This window comes from Dendropsophus ebraccatus, chromosome 11 (genome assembly GCF_027789765.1).
Source record: "Dendropsophus ebraccatus isolate aDenEbr1 chromosome 11, aDenEbr1.pat, whole genome shotgun sequence".
In the NCBI taxonomy this organism is placed as follows: Eukaryota; Metazoa; Chordata; class Amphibia; order Anura; family Hylidae; genus Dendropsophus; species Dendropsophus ebraccatus.
The window spans coordinates 49,392,412-49,411,008 of NC_091464.1; the positions used below are offsets into that span (position 1 = coordinate 49,392,412).

The 18,597-nt window shown below is 40.4% G+C and overlaps 1 protein-coding gene across 10 annotated transcripts in view; it reads left to right on the forward strand.

Annotated features, from left to right (window-relative positions):
• Positions 1 to 18,597, forward strand: part of MYO18A (myosin XVIIIA) — a 258,536-nt gene that overhangs the window by 114,677 nt on the left and 125,262 nt on the right. For all 10 annotated transcript variants that reach the window (XM_069945228.1, XM_069945229.1, XM_069945230.1 and 7 more), the window contains 4 exons: positions 50 to 226; positions 3,777 to 3,867; positions 8,566 to 8,758; positions 10,624 to 10,710. In XM_069945228.1, the coding sequence (XP_069801329.1) occupies positions 50 to 226; positions 3,777 to 3,867; positions 8,566 to 8,758; positions 10,624 to 10,710 (548 nt within the window). The remainder of the gene's footprint in view (positions 1 to 49; positions 227 to 3,776; positions 3,868 to 8,565; positions 8,759 to 10,623; positions 10,711 to 18,597) is intronic.

The window sequence follows — 18,597 nt, forward strand, 5'->3', positions numbered from 1 at the left end:
GGTTTTTGGTAAAGATTTGTTGGTCATTTAAAACTTTGTTTTTGTAAAGCTGGCAGGAAGCAGTTTGCCCGGCATGAGTGGGCACAGAAAGCTGCATATCTCCTGGGCTGCAGTCTGGAAGAACTTTCCTCATCAATATTTAAGCATCAACCTAAAACCGGTGGCCTTCAAAAATCGACCTCCTTCCGCCAAGGACTGGATGATGCAAGCCAAGGAGATGGCCCAGGTGAGTTATGTTGTTTGGTTGTAACCTGCTACTCTCTGTATAGATGAAGATTGAATTAGGGCCCTATTCCACCGGACGATTATAGTTTGCATAATCGTTAATGATTAACGATCTCAAACGACCGCTATTGCGAAAAACCTGAAAACGTTCACTCATTTCCATGGAACGATGATCGTTACTTATGATCGTAATTGCGATAATTTTTCTTCGCTATTTATTCGGTATTGCATTCGTATCTATTTCGAACAACCGAACGATGTCTTATTCAATGCGAACGATTTGTGAACGAGCATTGATAAAAATAGGTCCAGGTCTTATAAAGCGATCAACTATTTCTCGTTCGGTCGTTAATCATTAACTGCATTTCAACCGAACGTTTATCGTTTAGATTTGAATGATTTAACAATATTTTAAACAATAATCATCCGGTGGAATAGGGCCCTTACTCTTAAAGAGAACCAATCATCGATGAAAATCAAAAAATTTTTTTTACCTAATTTGATGTATTTACTTATTTTATTAATATTTGTAAATATAATTCATTACTTTTTTGGCTGTGTTTTTAAACTATTTACTTTTTACTTTCCTATCTCGCGCCGGCTCTTTTCAAAAGAGCCGGCGCGAGACAGGAAGCTCCCGTCATGCAAAGCGGCAAGGCCGGGCACCGCCATCTTGATGACGTCACTTGCGTTCCACCGCTGGAACGCAAAAGACTAAATCAAGATGGCGGCGCCGGCCTTGCTGTAGCGGTCCAGAAGATCAGGTAAAGTATAAGATACAGACTGCAAAGGCAGTCTGTATCTTCATTTTGTCTATTTATTAAGATACAGACTGCAAAGGCAGTCTGTATCTTATACTTTACCTGATCCTCTTGTTCGGTGCAGGAAGGCCGCGCGCCGCCATCTTGAATACGTCACTTGCGTTCCAGCGGTGGAACGCAAGTAGCGTAATCAAGATGGCGGCGCCGGCCTTGCTGTAGCGGACCAGAGGATCAGGTAAAGTATAAGATACAGACTGTAAAGGCAGTCTGTATCTTTCCGAAGTCTATTTATGAAGATACAGACTGCATTTGCAGTCTGTATCTTATACTTTACCTGCTCCTTTGTTCCGGTGCAGTAATGCCGGCCGCCGCCATCTTGATGACGTCACGTGCGTTCCAGCGGTGCGTTCCAGCGTGACGTCATCAAGATGGCGGCGCCCAGCATTACTGCACAGATGAAGAGAAATTAGGTAAAGAATAAGATACAGACTGCAAAGGCAGTCTGTATCTTCATAGATAGACTTAGGGAGAGAGAATCTTTGATAATAGGGATAGTAAATTTTAGGTGATTGGTTCTCTTTAAGGCAAATGTCTTTTCAACTTGTTTTAAGGGGAGGCTGTCATTGTTATTATGTAGGGCCCTATTCCACGGGACGAATATCGTTCCAAAAATCGCTTGGATTTGAACGATAATCATTTTATGTAATAACAGGCAACGATTAAACGACCAACGAGAAACTGTTGATTGTTTAATAGCATCTGGACCTACTTTTATCGTTTGATCGTTCGCAAATCGTTCAAACATCGTTCGGTGGAATAAGAAGTCATAGCTGAAACGTATGCAATAGCGATGGCTAAACAACTGCAAGAATGATCATAAATAAAGATCATCGTTCCATGTAATTGAGTGAACGATTTTGACTCGTTTGCTGTAGAGGTCGTTTAAGATAATTTATCATTAAGTGTCAAAAAATCTCTTGGTATGATAGTACCCTTTTTCTTAGAGCCGCCTTGGTTCCAGGCTGCTGTACACATGATGTCACTTTCTTGGTTCCCAAACCATGTGGGCAGTGCATGGCAGCTTCTCCCCGTGCCCAGCCTTGATGGTGCTTTACCTGCTTGGGTTCAAGGAGCAGATAGAATCTGCCAGGGACTGTCCCGCTGGCTAGTGGATTAGGCAGTATGAAAGTGATGACAAGTTCCCTTTTAAAATGAGTCGGAAAAATATTTGCCAGAAATGGCCTATTAGTGTACTGCGACTGTGGTTAATATTTAATGGCAGCTTGGAGTCTTTAACTTTTATATTCTTGGTAAATAAGCGCGGCTATTTCTATACTTTTTAATGACATTTCCAGCTTTGTTTCATTACGCCTTCTCGATATTAAAAGATGGCTGAAGTCTTTTATGAATTGCCGCTCACTTCTTGTAATCTCTACAATTTTCTGTTGACTTAAAATTTCTTAACCTTTTTAAAATGTAGAATTCCCGGCCTTTAATTGAAACATCTCCCCGTTGCCTTGGTTGTTCGCATGACATTTTCTTTTCATTTTTTTTTGCATGTTGCTTTTGCTCTTGACGTTCTCAATTAGACAAAAGCATTGTAGAGTGCATAAGTGACTCTGTAGTGAGCCCAGCCAATGCTAGTGACCTGCATTATGAGAGGACAAGCTGACCTTACCTACCTGGCAGTGTACCAGTCTGCTTAGGTTACAACTCACTTGTACTTCTAGATCCCATTCTAAATTGGTATTACCCAAGGCCAGGCCTACATAACTGTGTAAAGGATTAATTAAGCTACATTAGGTTATTCCATTTTATGTGTCACATGTTTGCACAGCAAGAAAACTGAGCCCCTTTCTGCCAGGGCTCTCCAGAGATTACAGCTCCACACTGAAGGTCTCAGCACTGAACACTTTATCATCAGTTTACTGTTTCGGGATTGTCAAAAAGAGACCCAATTAGAAGATTGGAAAATAAATGTGCTGCTCTGGATGCAGCTGAGAGGCATTACAAGACCCAGCTCATGGACAAGAGAGGCTTTTACCCTACAGAAATCCTAAAGTCATTGCCTCCCTGTATTAGGCTGGAAATTTTCCATTCTGGATCTTGTTGCATGTCTGTGGCAAATCCATAGCTAAATTTTCATATGTTATTTGTTACATCTGGCTTTTACTGCACTAAAATCCACAAGCTTTCTGCCATGTGTGAATTTGGCATAAATGTGATTGTGCTTACAGGGGTTCTCCACTTTGGGCAATCCCTACCTGTTAGATAGATGCCACAACTATAATCTTATGCATAAATTAGACACGTTGAAGCACCAGACATTTCACATTTCTTCAACTGTATTTTTCAAAAGTTCACAAACTATGCAGAAATAATAATCAAACCTTCAGTGCTAACAATTCACACCACCCAGAGTGCGGACACCTTACGGGAGTCCCGTCCTCACGCCTAGCATCGGCGCTCCTGGTCTTCCAGTGTCCGTAATTTTCAGGCAGAGACCTCCGTGGTGAAGGAGAGGCCTGTAGCTGGCGTAGTCATGCTACGTTTCTTTTACAAACTTATGAAAAATACAGTTGAAGAAATGTGAAATGTCTGGTGCTTCAACGTGTCTAATTTATGCATGATGTTACTGAACAGGGAGTAAGCGACTCCTGAAGTGTATTTTATCGGTGTTCAGGACTTTGTATTGGTAACAACTATAATCTCATCACAAAGTATCTCCCTGCTGGGACCCCCAAAATATACTATATATGTAATTATTATTACTCTATTTTCCTTATACAGGTTCCAAGTTGTCTGCCCTGGAGTGCCTGGAAGGGATGGCTTCTGGTTTGTACTCGGAGCTGTTTACACTGCTCATCTCACTGCTAAACAGGTATCAGTCACATTAATGCCCTAGATCCATAGTCATCTGACCCCAATGACAATCTTTTTTGCTGGGACATACTATTACTTATCACCTACTAACTTGTTTGGCAACGATTTCCTAGTATTCAGTACATGACATCACTGTTGTTCAGCAAACTTCAACAACATACAGTATAGTTGGTTAATAAGTCTCCAACTATACAGCACTGTGGTGTTGGAGCATGGAGGAGCTACGAGGTTCAGTCAGATCCCACCAGCCTTGGAATAGTTATGGAGGCTCCAGTAGTCATCAATCATTTATACTGTATCTAGACATTTTGTGCCAAGAGACAGGATCTTACCTTGTACACCCAGATTTATTCCACTTCCATTTGCCTTTAGTGGTTATTTAAGGTGTACGCTTCCATAGTTTCAGCTACGCTGAATGACTGTAATAATTCTTGTTCCCAGATACGAGCACATAAAAGCATGTTGTAAAACAAAGAAATCACTTTGATGCCTTTTAATAGTGAGGAAAATGCAAAGGCAAATAGTTAGTTATGTTTAGTAATATGACATAATGTGAGCGCCCCCTATGGCTGTATATGTGTGCACAACTCATCTGGATATTTCTATTCACCCGACACTGTAGCAGCTGCTTTACATGCATAAGGCATGCATACTGCTGTACAAAAAACTGAGGCGTGCTGAAATTGACAAGTATAAGTATGACCATGATGTGAAAATTGTATGCTACTACTGAAGGGTCCATAAAGAGTTGTTGTTTTTTTTTTTCCCAAATGAGCAGTTAAAGAAAGACCCATTTGTTCTGATAAGAAGTGCTCATTGTTGACCTTGCAGGCTGGTAAATTATTCATTTGTTTAAAAAAAAAAATACAAAACATAAAATCCCCATGAACGCTCTAATCCGAAAATTTTGCAGAATACTGGGCACCTATGATGGTGTCCTAAATAGTGGCTGTGGGAGTAGACTGACCTGGACACCATTGAATTACAGCTATTTTCCCAGTAATCCGTGACTTTCCAGAAAACTAAATTGGCTAATAGAATAAATTATGCTCCATTGCTGACTCTCTATTAATAGTAATAACCCTTGAGTCCTAATGACTGTCCGTCTCTTCCTCTGGCCTTGCTGGATCTCGCATGTGTTTACTTTGTTTAACATGCCGGTAACTAGGGCATCAGTCTTGAGTTCAGGTGAATTGTAACCCAGTCAGTGTTTGCTTCATGTTCACTCTGTTAATGGATTGTGCTGCCATCATCCATCAAGCAGGTGATTTATTTGTCACTTTAAGTGGAGGTTACGGTGCACGCTCAGGCTGAAGGAAGGCCGGGCGTCTGTTACAAGAACATGTCTGTCCCCGTAAGATTTAGTCCCCAAGGCAATACATTTGGGTCAGAACAAAGTCTGGAGATATTTCTGTATAAGAGTTAATACAATACATTACAGAAGTATCCGAAGGAAAGCTTGATCATGGACATTTTTCTAGCTATCTGCAGTATCTGTTTAGGTCACAGGTTAAATAATATTGCAGACATAGTGTTCGCACTATAATTTGCACAAAAGTGCACTTTGTTTTGTTGGTGGGCTCTGCCCACAGTCCATGTGAGCAAGATGATCTAAATTTGGTTGTAGGTAAAGAAAATAGTGGTTTGCTGACACTACTAACTGTAGTCGCCTTTTCATGTTAACTGAAGTATGATAACTGCTTAAAGGAAAAGTCCGGTGAAAAATTTTATTAAAGCATTGTATTGCTCCCCAAAAGTTATACAGATCGCCAATATACACTTATTACGGGAAATGCACATAAAGTGCTTTTTTCCCTGCACTTAAAATGGTGATGTCACGACTCGACTCCCAGAGCTGTGTGGGCTGTGGCTGCTGGAGAGGATGATGGCAGGGGGACACTGAGGGACACAGGGCACTGGAGGGACACTGAGCATCCCCCTGCCATCATCCTCTCCAGCAGCCACAGCCCGCACAGCTCTGGGAGTCTGGTCGTGACATCACCACTTTATCCAGGAAGTGAAGTCTTGATGCAGTAGTAAGTGCAGGGAAAAAACTCTTTATAAGCATTTCCCATAATAAGTGTATATTGGTAATTTGTATAACTTTTGGAGGGCAATACAATACTTTAAAAAAAAATATTCGCCGGATTTCTCCTTTAAGACTTATGCATATCACAACACAATACATGTTTTGGCAGACATTTAACAGGTGTAGCTTTGTGTTTTCACCATATTTTCAGCCATAACCATTAGGGTATGTTCATACAGCTAATAACTGAGGGGTCCTTCCATTAACGTCAAAGGGAGATAGGAAACTGCATTTTTTTTTTTGTACCTAAATTTTGTAGTTTTCATCTTGAAATCTTGTAGTACTAATAGGCCGTTAAGCCTAAGGATATGTTCAGACTGAGTAAAATTGTCGGAATTCCGCTTGCCTCAGTGTCCCATAGTGTGTCTATGGGAGGGCTTGCGTGACTTCGCTTCAGTCGCTCTCTGCTCAAAGAATTCACATGTCAATTCTTTGCACAATTCTGACTTTTTTGCTCCGTGTGAACATACCACTATAGTAAGAGGACACTTCCTGTTCTGTAGACAAAAAACATTTCAAAAAACTCTTCTCAACACAAGCAGGATTACAGTGAAATGTGACGCCTATATACAGGTAACACAGGATGCACCTGCTCCTTGCACAATCTCCTTTTCTACGCATGCTTTGTGATCTCTGTAAACTCCCATAGAAGTGAGTGAGGCAGCTTAATGAGGCACACAAAACTGCCACAAAGCATGTCTCTAAGTGCTGTTAAAAGCAGCTTAAGCAAAATGGTTGTGCTTACATATATAAAAGAAAAGTATAAATGCATAATTATATGTGTAAAATGTTCAGGTTTGACAATGTTTACCAAACCCTCGCCATTGGATTTCCCACGGCTGCAGAAGTTGGATGCTGCCCTAGGGCTGGCAGGAAAACATGGATACAGCCTATGGCCTGTGGTTGTATCCATGTTTTCCAGCACTCCCTAGGGCGGCATCCAACTTCTGCAGTCGTGGAGAATCAGTCACACAGTGTTCGGAGTCAACTGCGTTAATTTTGACAGATCCAAGCAACATACAGTAAAACCTCGGTGTTCGAACAATTCGGTTTTCAAACTAAATTTCCCCCTGATGTTTTGCTCGGTACTCGAACATTGCTCGGTATCCGAACAAAATCAGGGAGATAACTGTCAGCTGAACCGATGTTCAGCTGACAGTTAGAGGTGTTCGGGAACAGTGAGAGGAAAGAGCGGGCGGCTATTTAAACTTGCCGCCGTGCTCCAGCTCCTCTCAGCTGCGGGGGACACCTTGTAAAGAAGTGGGGAATTCCATCATAATGAGGGGAATCCCTGCTTCTTTATGGGTTGTCCCCCGCAGCTGAGAGGAGCTGGAGCACGGCGGCAAGTTTAAATAACCGCCCGCTCCTGCTTCTCACTGTTGCGGGGGATATGGAGTATTTTTACACTCTGGGCACCTCACCCACGGAGTGTAAGAACCAATTAATTAGCTTACAGCTGGGAACTTACAGCTCGGTTCTCAAACTGCTCGGTTCTGGAACAGCCTACCAGAACAGATTACGTTCGAGAACAGAGGTACCACTGTAATATTATATATATGATATATACACACACACACACATACACCCAGTGATAAAAAAATCCCAAGAAAAGCCATAAAGGGTTTTAAGTAGACCATGTTTTACTTCATTTTTGTTACTACACTGCTCTTGTAATGACAGGATACAGATGGGGTTGGTATGAGACATGAGAAGTACTGCACAAGCCATATTTGTGGCATAGGGAACCCCAGTAGCCATAGTTTCTACCAGTGGGGTGCACACTCATTTATAAAAAAAAAATATTCCCTACACAATGGCGTTATGATAATTGTAGATTGCGCAGACTACTGTAAGCCAGTGTGCGGCCCCAGGTTTGGCGGGTCATATCATTGCCTTCTGCAGAGCTGTCTGCTTTATTTCACCTGCAGCGCATTTCATAAAAGCTTCCACATTGTGAGAGGGTAATGACCACCAGGTAATGACGCCGCCACTTGAGCAGTTTGGAGGCTGAGGACTGTAAACCTGTTTAAGCTGCTCTGTGATGAATGTGTTAAGACACACATGAGAATGCATTGCCCTCTATCTGTAGTGGTTAATCAGAGCTCGCTCGGTGCGTATAAATCACTTGATTGCTCTGTATGTGAGGGGCTGCGGAGGAATCCCTGCTGTAGCTTATCACGGAGAGATTCATGATTGTAGGGTTCTTCTGCAGTGCATAGGGTAACATTACTCTGCTGCACTTGCTAAAAGTTATTTATGTTCTTATGTTCATAGCCGTGCTTCCAATCTTTTATATGTGCAGTTTAAATACTGGATGAGGCTTTTACTATCTGGCAGAGAAAGTGTACTTTGTGCAAAGCGCTATACATTTGCCCAGTTTATTATAGATACGCAGAGCTCTGGCTTGTGTGTTTTTTTTTATTTTTTTTAGATAATTTTTGGTGCTTTTTCCTATTACTATTAATATTGTTGCAGATAGCTGGCGCACGTGAATAGGCAGAATCTAATTTTTATTATTCTTACTGAAATAAGATGATGACACCCTCTGTGGATACAAGCAAGAAAACGTTTTACACCCGACATGTGTTTTCTTTGTTACTTTGGCAGAGCCTTGAAATCCAGCCAGCATTCTCTGTGCTCTATCATGATTGTGGATACCCCCGGCTTTCAGAACCCTGATCTGGTGAAACAGGGACGTGGTGCTACTTTTGAGGAGCTTTGTCACAACTATGCACAGGAGAGGCTACAAGCCCTGTTCCATGAGAAGACTTTTGCCCAGGAACTTGAGAGATACAAAGAGGTATTCACATTGTATCCGCGTGCGGACACCCAACGGACAGGAGTGGTCACAGTTTAGGCTTGTTCTATACTGATCCTATCTGAACTCCACCAGTGATTAAATAGGAAAAGGCAATTTTGGGAACTTTAGTGCATGTGGCTTGATGTTGAGCTAAAACTAATTTTAGACCGTGTCTAAGGCTAGGGCTATATGGCAACTAATGGATACAAAAAAAGTGTGATATCACAAATCTTACTGTTCAATAAAAGTTAATTACGGTAAGTCTAAGGTGCTAGAAATGAGGCAATGATGATAGTTTTTGTAAGCCTCCAAGTTCCATTGAAGAGTAATGGAATTTACACAAGATTTATTTTATCCAACTAGTCATATAATTTATTTTCTGTTCCATGACAATCTGGTACAAAGATTCTATGTCCTCTTCATATAAATCCACACAACTTTTATAAATAAGAATAGTTGACAGATCGCCTTAGCCTTGCACAGTGTTTGTAGTTAGAATGCTGTAGAAGTTTATTAGATTTGTTGTCCCTTTTTATGATTTCCAGTTTATTTCTCTTTGTATGATGGTTGGATGGTTAATTCCTAAAATATGTGTGATTTTAAAAGGGTTTATACAGGCCTAGAAAAAAAATGGCTGACTACTTTCAGAAACTGCACCACTATTGTCCTCAGTTTGGGTGTGGGTTTTCTGCCCTGTTCCATTGACCTGGATGGAGTTAAAAAGCAACACTGCACACAACCTGAGGACAAGAATCAGGGATCAAGGGATTACAGAGCTGCATCAGTACCGTGGCTTCTTTTTTCCCCAAATTGGTGTTAGTCCCAGAGGTTACACCCTACCAACCATAAAGTGACGGCTTATCCTGTCAAGAGATATTTTGTCTTTTCCAGGCCTTGTTCACCATTATTTTAACATATGTGCCCCAATGTTTGTCATATTTGAGTACTTTATTGGCTCCACATTCTATCATACAATCTGAACACAGCCTTACTGTATTAGTCAATAACTTTAATTAATATGGGTGCAGTGTGCTTTGTTGCTGCCAACAGTAGCATACATGAGATTGAAAACACAGAAATGGTGCCACTGCTGTCCATGGGTATATCTGGCATTTCACCTCAAGTAAATAGGACTGAACTGCTATACCCGATATAGCCAGTTGACAACAGTAGCAGTGTTTCCAAAAGAAACACCCATATGTTTTTTCAACCTCTTAGATCCCTTTAAGCATTGCTCCATTGGTCTGCATTTTACCTGTAGTCCATTATATCCAGTCCCTCCCTCCCCATACTTCTAGCTTCTCTTTTTGTTCTCTCCTCGCAATGATTTCTCATTAGTTTGCAGTTAATGATCTTAAGTGTAGTCCTAATTCTTTATTCTGTCTAATGGATGTTCTGCCATAGATGAACCTTAAATTAGACCTAATTGGTTGAATGATCTGGTGCAGCGGGTTCCTGCAGCAACCTGTTTGAAGTTGGTAACTCGCTTCCAAGCTCTCTTGATATAATTGCCTCCATATCACTATAGATTGCCTCGGCGGACTCCGCCAATGTGTCATTCAAAAGATTCACCTTTGGCAAGTTGGATATTTTCTTTCTAGCTTGCTACACCATGTGGCTTGCTCTTATTATTACTATTGTGCCATTAGCATCACTTATTACTTACAAATTCTTATATACTTTAGAGCTTTGTCAGATTTGATCAGTGTTGAATCTGACATTCGGGGGGCTTTGTATCAAGTATAGGCGAGCAGCAGTCATACCCAACGCACCATCCTGTAAATATAGCCGCTAACTGATCTCTAATGATGTCATAACTTCAATCTTAGTCTCATGTTTACTAATCATTCATCTGTCCCCTCTAGGAAAATATAGAGCTTGCTTTAGATGAAATTGAGTCCAGTACATCTGGCTCAGTAGCTGCTGTAGACCAAGCTTCGCATCAAACACTGGTAAGCAAGGCAGGGGATGCCGTAAGTCATAAAGAGATTCACATTAATTTGTGTGATCTGGGCAATGTTTAATATACATCAGCCTCCTGTAAGCTATGGTTATGATATCTTAGAAGAAAGCATTGGACAGCTTGTGATTTATACCAGTAAGGTAAGTGGCTTTCCAGGAAACAAAAATAAGTTACAAGGGTTTATTTGGTTGTTTCGTCAGCAATGTGTAAGTATGATTTCATAATAGTTATATTTTTTTAAATTGTTGCTATAATTTTTTTTTTAAAGGGGCTGTCAAACCATGACAACCTTATCTGTAAAGGAAGAAAACTCAGCGATCAGATGATTGTAGTTTGTAGTATTACATATTGGCCCCTCAAGTGAATGGCTGTCCGTGATGTCCATATGCTTTAATAAAGAATACAAAAAGGGGTAGTCCTAAAGGAACTGGATCATCAGAAAATGACCTATTCAAATCAAGTTTTTACATCAAACATTTTTTAAGAATTTGTCAAATCTCCCATTTTACTAATATATATAATTTTGGCCACTAGTCTTGAGACTCTGCTGAGACTTCGTGTTCTGTCTGTGAAGATAAGTAAGGGGCTGGTGACACCAGTTGATAACTGAAACAAAAGCCGCTCAGTCTCCCCCTTCCTGTTCAATAAGGTCACAGAACATGCTTAAAAATGTGTCCCATAACAAAGAATAGTGTCTGGAGATGTTCATTTTGTCTGTCTATTGGGCTGCCATCTTGCTTGGGCAAGATGGCAGCCCCCATAATATGCTAAAAATAAAATTGGAAAAAGTAGAAACAGATACTCAAACATGTTCTTTTTTTTGTAATCTAAGTAAAATGTTCCCCTTTAGGTGCCCATACCCTTTAGACTTTCTAAAATGTTTGGCGGCCATCTGACTTTTTTTCCTGGTAAATGGCATTGGATGTGAGAAGGGTCAGGCATGTTGGATTTCAACTGCTCTACCATATTGTTCTGGCTGAAATAAGCCCTCACTGGTTGTCTGAACAGGCAAACTTTCAACCTTCAGAGATTGAAGGTTTATGGGCATTTTAGAAAATCATCCCCTTTAGTACAGCAGGCAGGGATATTTTAAGGATAGATGCTGCTTTATGATATTGTATAGTCTACTACCCAACGTTTAGTAGCATGCAAGCAAAGGAAATTCAGTTGTCCCCTGGCAGTCCTGCTCCTTGTGATGCTGATGGGAGAGCTTTTATTCATGACAATATATCAGAAGCAGCCAAATGGGCATGTTCCATTACTTCCTGTGGCTCTATTTAGGTCTATAGAGGAGGACAGCCCATGCATTCCTTACTCTCCAGCTAAAGGTCTCTTATTCTTGGCAACAGTGGGAGGTCCAGAGGCGAGACCCACATCTTTTAATGCTTACAGGTTATAAAAGTAAAAAATAGTGTTGGCAGGGGACAACCCTTTTAAGCAAGCATCATTAAATTGCATTAAAGGCGCATTTGCTTAGAATACCAGGTTACCTATGCCGCTTCAAACTGCAGGGGTGAAAAGTAATTTTAAATGTTTTTTTTTTTTTTTCTTTCCTTGGTTATGTGCTTGCCTTTTCCTTAAGCTTTCTATGCGCATTTCTATAAATAAAAAATAAGATATACTTTCCTGAGTACAGTTGATGACAATCAGAGAATGGAGAATATACACTTCTGCCACTTCCTCCGCATTATCCTGTCAAATGGGTTTTGATCCAATCAAATGCAGCTTTTAGATTTATTAGGCATAAAGTGGCGGTGAGGGGTTTTCTGACTTAGGGAGATGCTCTAGAGAGCGTTTTATATATCTTTTTTTCCTCTCCTCTTCCTTCCATCGGCTGCTTTGCTTAAGTTAAGATCCACATTAATAGGAAAAGTAACAGAAATACTTGCAAAGTTTAATAGAATGTGACAGCAGCCGCATGACTCATAAAAACGTTGACAATAAATGTCTGTGGCTGAAGCTCTTAAGAAGCTGCATTTCAAAGCAGTTCATAAATACCCATATGCTCAGATCTGGCAGGTTCTGCAGCCAAGGTAGAGGCAGGGAGCAGTAAAGTATTTTCACCCAGGAGAGCCTGTTGTGGCTTCATAAATGATTCATCTTCTCCTTATATTTAATTTATATGGTATTTATTCCATCAGGCCTGTAAATAAAGAGGCGTCTTAACCCTTGTTAAAGCAAAAAACAATCCGGATGGAAGGAGGGAATTTGTTTTAAATGCACCTTTGCAAGGACACTGGAAGACGCGCTCTTTGAAACGCCGGTTCTCGGGGGAGATTAGCTGGGTCAGGTAAACTTCTCTTTCATTCTCAGGCAGCCTGCAGATAAATCTTCTAATGAGAGGAGAGCGTTCAGGAAAGATTCCAAATATGGCATTTCCCTTCAAGGGGAAACACTTTTTTTTATTGCTCAGAAGAGTATCCGTGACCTGTTTGAACAGTACTGGAAGATGCAGAGCTTTCCTGTAGATTGCCTACACACCAGCCTTGCTGTACTTGTTCGGTCATTTAAAGATCAAAGACAAACCTAATATGTTTGTTTTGTTAAACTCGTTCAAGTACGTGCCGGCAAGAGTGGCGTCTTAATGTATGCTGTTGCGTTAAAAAAAAGAATATATAAAAGGCTTTCCGTTGTGCGATACACAGGCATAGGCATACTGGAGCTGAGAACGCTTTCATCATAGAAGAAATACTTGTTTCCAAAATGACCCAGTGAGGTAATGCCAGTACAGATATTCAGATATGTTTCATAATTCAGTAGCCACAGTCACAAATTGTGGCTTTATATTAAAGAGAAAATTTAAATTTAAAAGCACTGAGCAAGGACACTCATTCTTCATCTCTCATTGGATTTAAAGTGTTCCTGTCATTTCAAAACATTTAAACAAAATACATGACAGAGTTCTAATAAGGTGTTTGTAGTGCTCAGTGTTCAGCTCCTAAGAGCCACCTCCATGGTGCACAGCTATTTCTCACTAGCATGTAGTGCACAGGTTTGCATTGTGTTAAGCTGAGGATTTAGAAAAACAGCCTACTACTATAGACTGCGTGTTGTGGGAAAAGTGGTTACTAATGCGCTGGGCTTTTACAGGGGTGGTGTCATTGATGTATTATGTTAAATTAAACCTATTTCAAATGTACAAGCATTTCTTAAAATGTATAGTTTGAAAGATACAAACATTCTAATTCCCCATGTGCTGTATTGTTTTATACCCTGTTGCCCTTGAGGCCCACCAGGCATACACTAGGTTGGGTCACTCATGGTCAGCACTGGCTGTTAGTTTTCATTTCGCAAAATGGATTGTGAGAAAGTGTCCACACTTACATGGGCACAGCAAGGTCCCAGTTCAGAGAGGAAACAGGATCTATTCAGATCCATGGGGAAGAAAAATGAAACAGGGATGTAAGTTACTTTACTAAAAACAGCACATTTGTTCTCTACATATATGTAGGTGGTACAGATCTGATTTTACCTTCTTTGCTTCATGACACCTCTCCTTTAAGCATTGGGCTGTGCTGCTGCTGAGAAATAAAAGGGGGGGGAGATTAAGCTACAGCACTGTGAACACTGGAAATACAGCTCTAGATGTAATGCTGTCTCCACAAGGGACAGCTGCCCTCAACTTTACGGGTGGTGAGTGATGAGAGGGAAGCCTTTGTTTACCTTTGAGGAACAATGTAGATCAGGGGTGAGGAACCACTACAACTCCTATTATGCCTGGAAACCGAAAGCTGTAGATCCTCTTTTGCAGTAAGGAGTAATTTTTAAGTGATTTACAAATCTGTTAATAATATTGGTTATTATATTATATTAAAGAGAAACTAAGGCTAGGTTTACACTGCGTTTTTGCAGTCTGTTCCCCCCCCCCCATCGGTTTTATACAAAAAAAATTGATGTATTTGTGTGCATCCGTTTTCATCGGTTTTTCCATTGACTTCCTTTTTTAAAAAAGGTTCAAAACGCATCAGTATGAATGAATGAAAAGGTAAACTGATTTATCACTGGCTCAAAAGTCCACTTTGATATGGTCATGAATCAGTTTAGAAGTTTGTTTTAGGAGAAGAGAAATGGATTGGAAACAGACCAGTTAAAGATTTGCGTTAAAAGGGGGAGAGCAGCCTGTACCATATGTGAATACATAAAGGCTGTAGAGGAGAAATGGAAAGATTTTTTATAAAGACCTATGGGAAAAATTGTACCTTAATAAGCACAAAATAAGTATAAAAATGCCTTCAAATGTGTTCTATACAACCTTCTACTACAATGTGCTTCTGTTTCTAGCTGTACTCTGGGTTTCTGCTTGGATATAACCCTCTGCCATAATACACTGTGTTGTACATCATTGTAAGGGGGTCGTTCGTGCAATCCGCTGTACTATTATAGCAAAGGTACAGGAGCTGTGCCTGCCAACACCAGTGGGAGCCGGCTATAAATGTGACAGCTACAACAGCTTGATGGTCTCTTTAAAGCCTATTTGCTAGATAGATTGCATTTTCATGTGGAAGACTACATTTCTCCTGCTTAAAACAGGATGGTTAAAGTCTTTGACTCCAATATTTAAGCATTCAACACTGAAAATGACCTCATCAATGCTCTCTAAATCTCCAAGATCTGTCTCAATCTCTGCTTTAAATTCCATCCCACATTTCATCGGAAGCCAGATGGGAAATTATTGGCTCCTATGAATATAAAGTCCCATATGAATTGCTTTTACCTCTTAATGGCCTGTGGTTGAAAGTTGTCACGCCTCATTTATTTTATGTTCAGTGCTAAACCTTAGTAATCACAGCTCTGATTGACATTTACGCTAGTACTCTTTATAGCGAGGGTATTATGCGGAAGGCAACTCCAAAATACATGTTTTACTTGCCACCGGTATGTTATCTTCCAAATGAGTTCCCAAAGCTTCCAACACATTCACTGACAGTGGGACATGTGCGATGTAGCAAAAGGTGTGGACCAGGTGAAACATGTTTCATTAGTTCCAGTTCAAAACTGACTATCCCCTTCATATGTTCCGCTCTGCTAACACCTCATTGGGTTTTTAATGGGGCTTACATCCTGGTTAAAAGTGTCAATTGGTCTCCATTTTATGTTTCCTTCAGTTTTCTCAGTTTTAATGTCAGTCTATGCTAACAGGGTGGTGCAGGGTATGCTTGATATTGCACCACCCTGTTTGACCTTTTTTCCAAGGAAGGGTTGACACAAGGGGTTATCCAGTGGTAGAAATATATGGCCACTATCTTCCAGAGACAGCACCGCTCTTGTCTCCAGTTTGGGTGGGGTTTTGTAACTCCGTTCCATTAAACTAGTGAATGGAGCTTAATTGTAAATCACACCTTACCTGGAGACAAGAGTTGTGCTGCCTCTGGAAGAAAGTGGCCATGTTTGTCTGCCTTAAAGGATAACCCCTGCTGAGGAATGTTCACACACAATATTTTGGGCATTTTTTTAGGGCTGTAAACTAAAAAGGAAGGCTGAAAAAACTATATTTGATTTGAACACCAAAACTCACTGAAAAGAACACTTAAAAAAAAAAATAGTGACCTGAACAGCTGAATTGACCACCTGCTGCGCTCCACAGTATACATAGACAGCCCCTATCTTATGACTTATAGCTGGCAAATATAGCAAATAATGCTGTGTCTACCTGGATTATCTAACCATAATGAAACTTACATTTGACCGTGCCACCATTAAAAAGCAGAAAAAAATGATATAATTTATCAAAAAAGATACTATTGATCATTAAGCGTTACTGTCATTTGAATTATTTTTTGACAATTTGGGCAGCCGTAGGGCTCCATTATGATTCCGTTCACCGCTACTTTAGCAGTGAGATGGAGATGAAGAGCAAGCTCTGCTGTGCGTGTCTACCCCTCCATTCTAACAATCGGCGGGGTTCTCAGCACCTAGACCCCGACCAAAACAAACCTATGACATGTCAGAAGTTTGTTTAAATTATAGGTACACTTTAAGCAGTGTTGGACTTGGAATAGAAAAAAAATAAACCTTATATCTGAAGCCTTCTACCACTTATAGATATCACCATGACAGCAGTCATTCACTTCTGGCTATGTATTTAGAGATATTGTGGTCTTTACGCTGAAAAATATCTTCTATGTTAAGTTTGTGCTCTCATGGACTATGACTCAACTCTGGAAAAAGTGAATATTGTCAGTGTAGATGAGTCCAGCCCAGAGCTATGTCTTCACCAGGAAAGGCCACCACAACACGACTGACTCATTGTGTGCTGTGGCAGAGGGAGAATAACTTTTCTGTAGATCCCACTTTAGTCATTCTGGGTTTTGTGTAGCAGCCATGCATAAACAATCTGGACAGAATAGCTGAGAGCAGATTTGTCAGATGTTACTGTAATGAAGAGCCGGCATGCCTTGGTGGGGTGCAGAGCAGGAGTTATTCCGACACGTCTGTGAGTTTGAGCAGAACGGCATAGCCGCATCACAGCCTTTAATCACAAAGAACAATAACCTTTAAAGTAGATCATAACTACGAAATGCATCTTTAAATCATGTAAATTGTATAGCGCTAACAATAATAAGGTATCTGCCATTTCAGATATTGGTTTATAGGGCATTAGGTGCAGTTTAAGTGCATATGGCCAAAGTTGATGCTGTATGTTATTATTTCATAGTGGGATGTAGGCATATTAATGGTGTCGATACAATGATAAAACAAAGCTAGGAACCTCCTCAATAGAAGTGAGGTAGTGCCAATGGTGTCTGTGCGCTCTACTAAAGTCAGTTTACCTTAAAATTGATCAATAGTTTCCAGCAGACAACATTATATTGATCAGTGCTGAATAACTGAGTGCCCTATAGATGAAACAGTCATAATAATATGAATAATAAATTTATAATACTCTTGACTTGATTGAACAGCTATACAAGGTACAAATCAGATTGCCAGCGCAAACAATTATGACTGTAAGGGTCAGGACCTTCAGAATACATTATACAACAGTTGTTTTTTCCTCACTCTAATTCATTATGAAGGAGTTGAGTGAACCTCGGTGTGAAATCATAGGGATACACTGTGCCCATAGCAGCTTATTGGTGGCATATTATGGATTTTGCATGCCACCTTTTTGGGGGTTTGCTTGCTATGTATGGTTGAAAATCTTCTGGCATATATAGTTAGCATATTAGTAGGCCCCTGTTGCTCATCAGAGGCCAAAACTGTGTAATTTCAGCCTCCATGTTTGTAGTTTGTTGGTTACATGTATTATGTTGGTTACATGTATTATTTGCTGTATGTAAAAGCACAGACTGTTTTGTTATAGTGCGGTATATAGCAAAAAAATAAAATGATACCAAAGTGTTATTTATTTATTTTTTTAAAATCTACATTAGGCTGTGTTCACATTACGTAAAAGTATGGCCATTGTTGCAATTGGCAACAACAGCCGTACTTCGCACGTGTATACACATTGCCTCTCCTTCTATGGGATCCCAGCTGGAGCGTATACACATCGTATACGCTCAGGCTGGGATCCGATGTGGCGCCGCAAAGAACTGACATGTCAGTTTTCTGCGGCCGCAATTCAGTGAATTGCGGCCGCAGGAAACCGTGTGAGTTCACAAACTGAAGCTAGCAGCTACGGACGCTTGCTTCATTGTGTGCTATGGGGAGTTCTGATGTGCCCGCATCAGAACACTGCGGCCGAAAAGATCATCCGGTCGGTACTGCAGTACCAGCTGGGGTGATCTTTGCAGAGACCGGCCGCTACGTGACCTGGCCTATACACCATGTGAACATAGCCTTAACTTTTTTTTTTTTTTAATATAAATTTAAACTTTTTAATTGATCTCATAAAATTATTTATTATCTTAACAATTGTTGTCATCAAGACTTA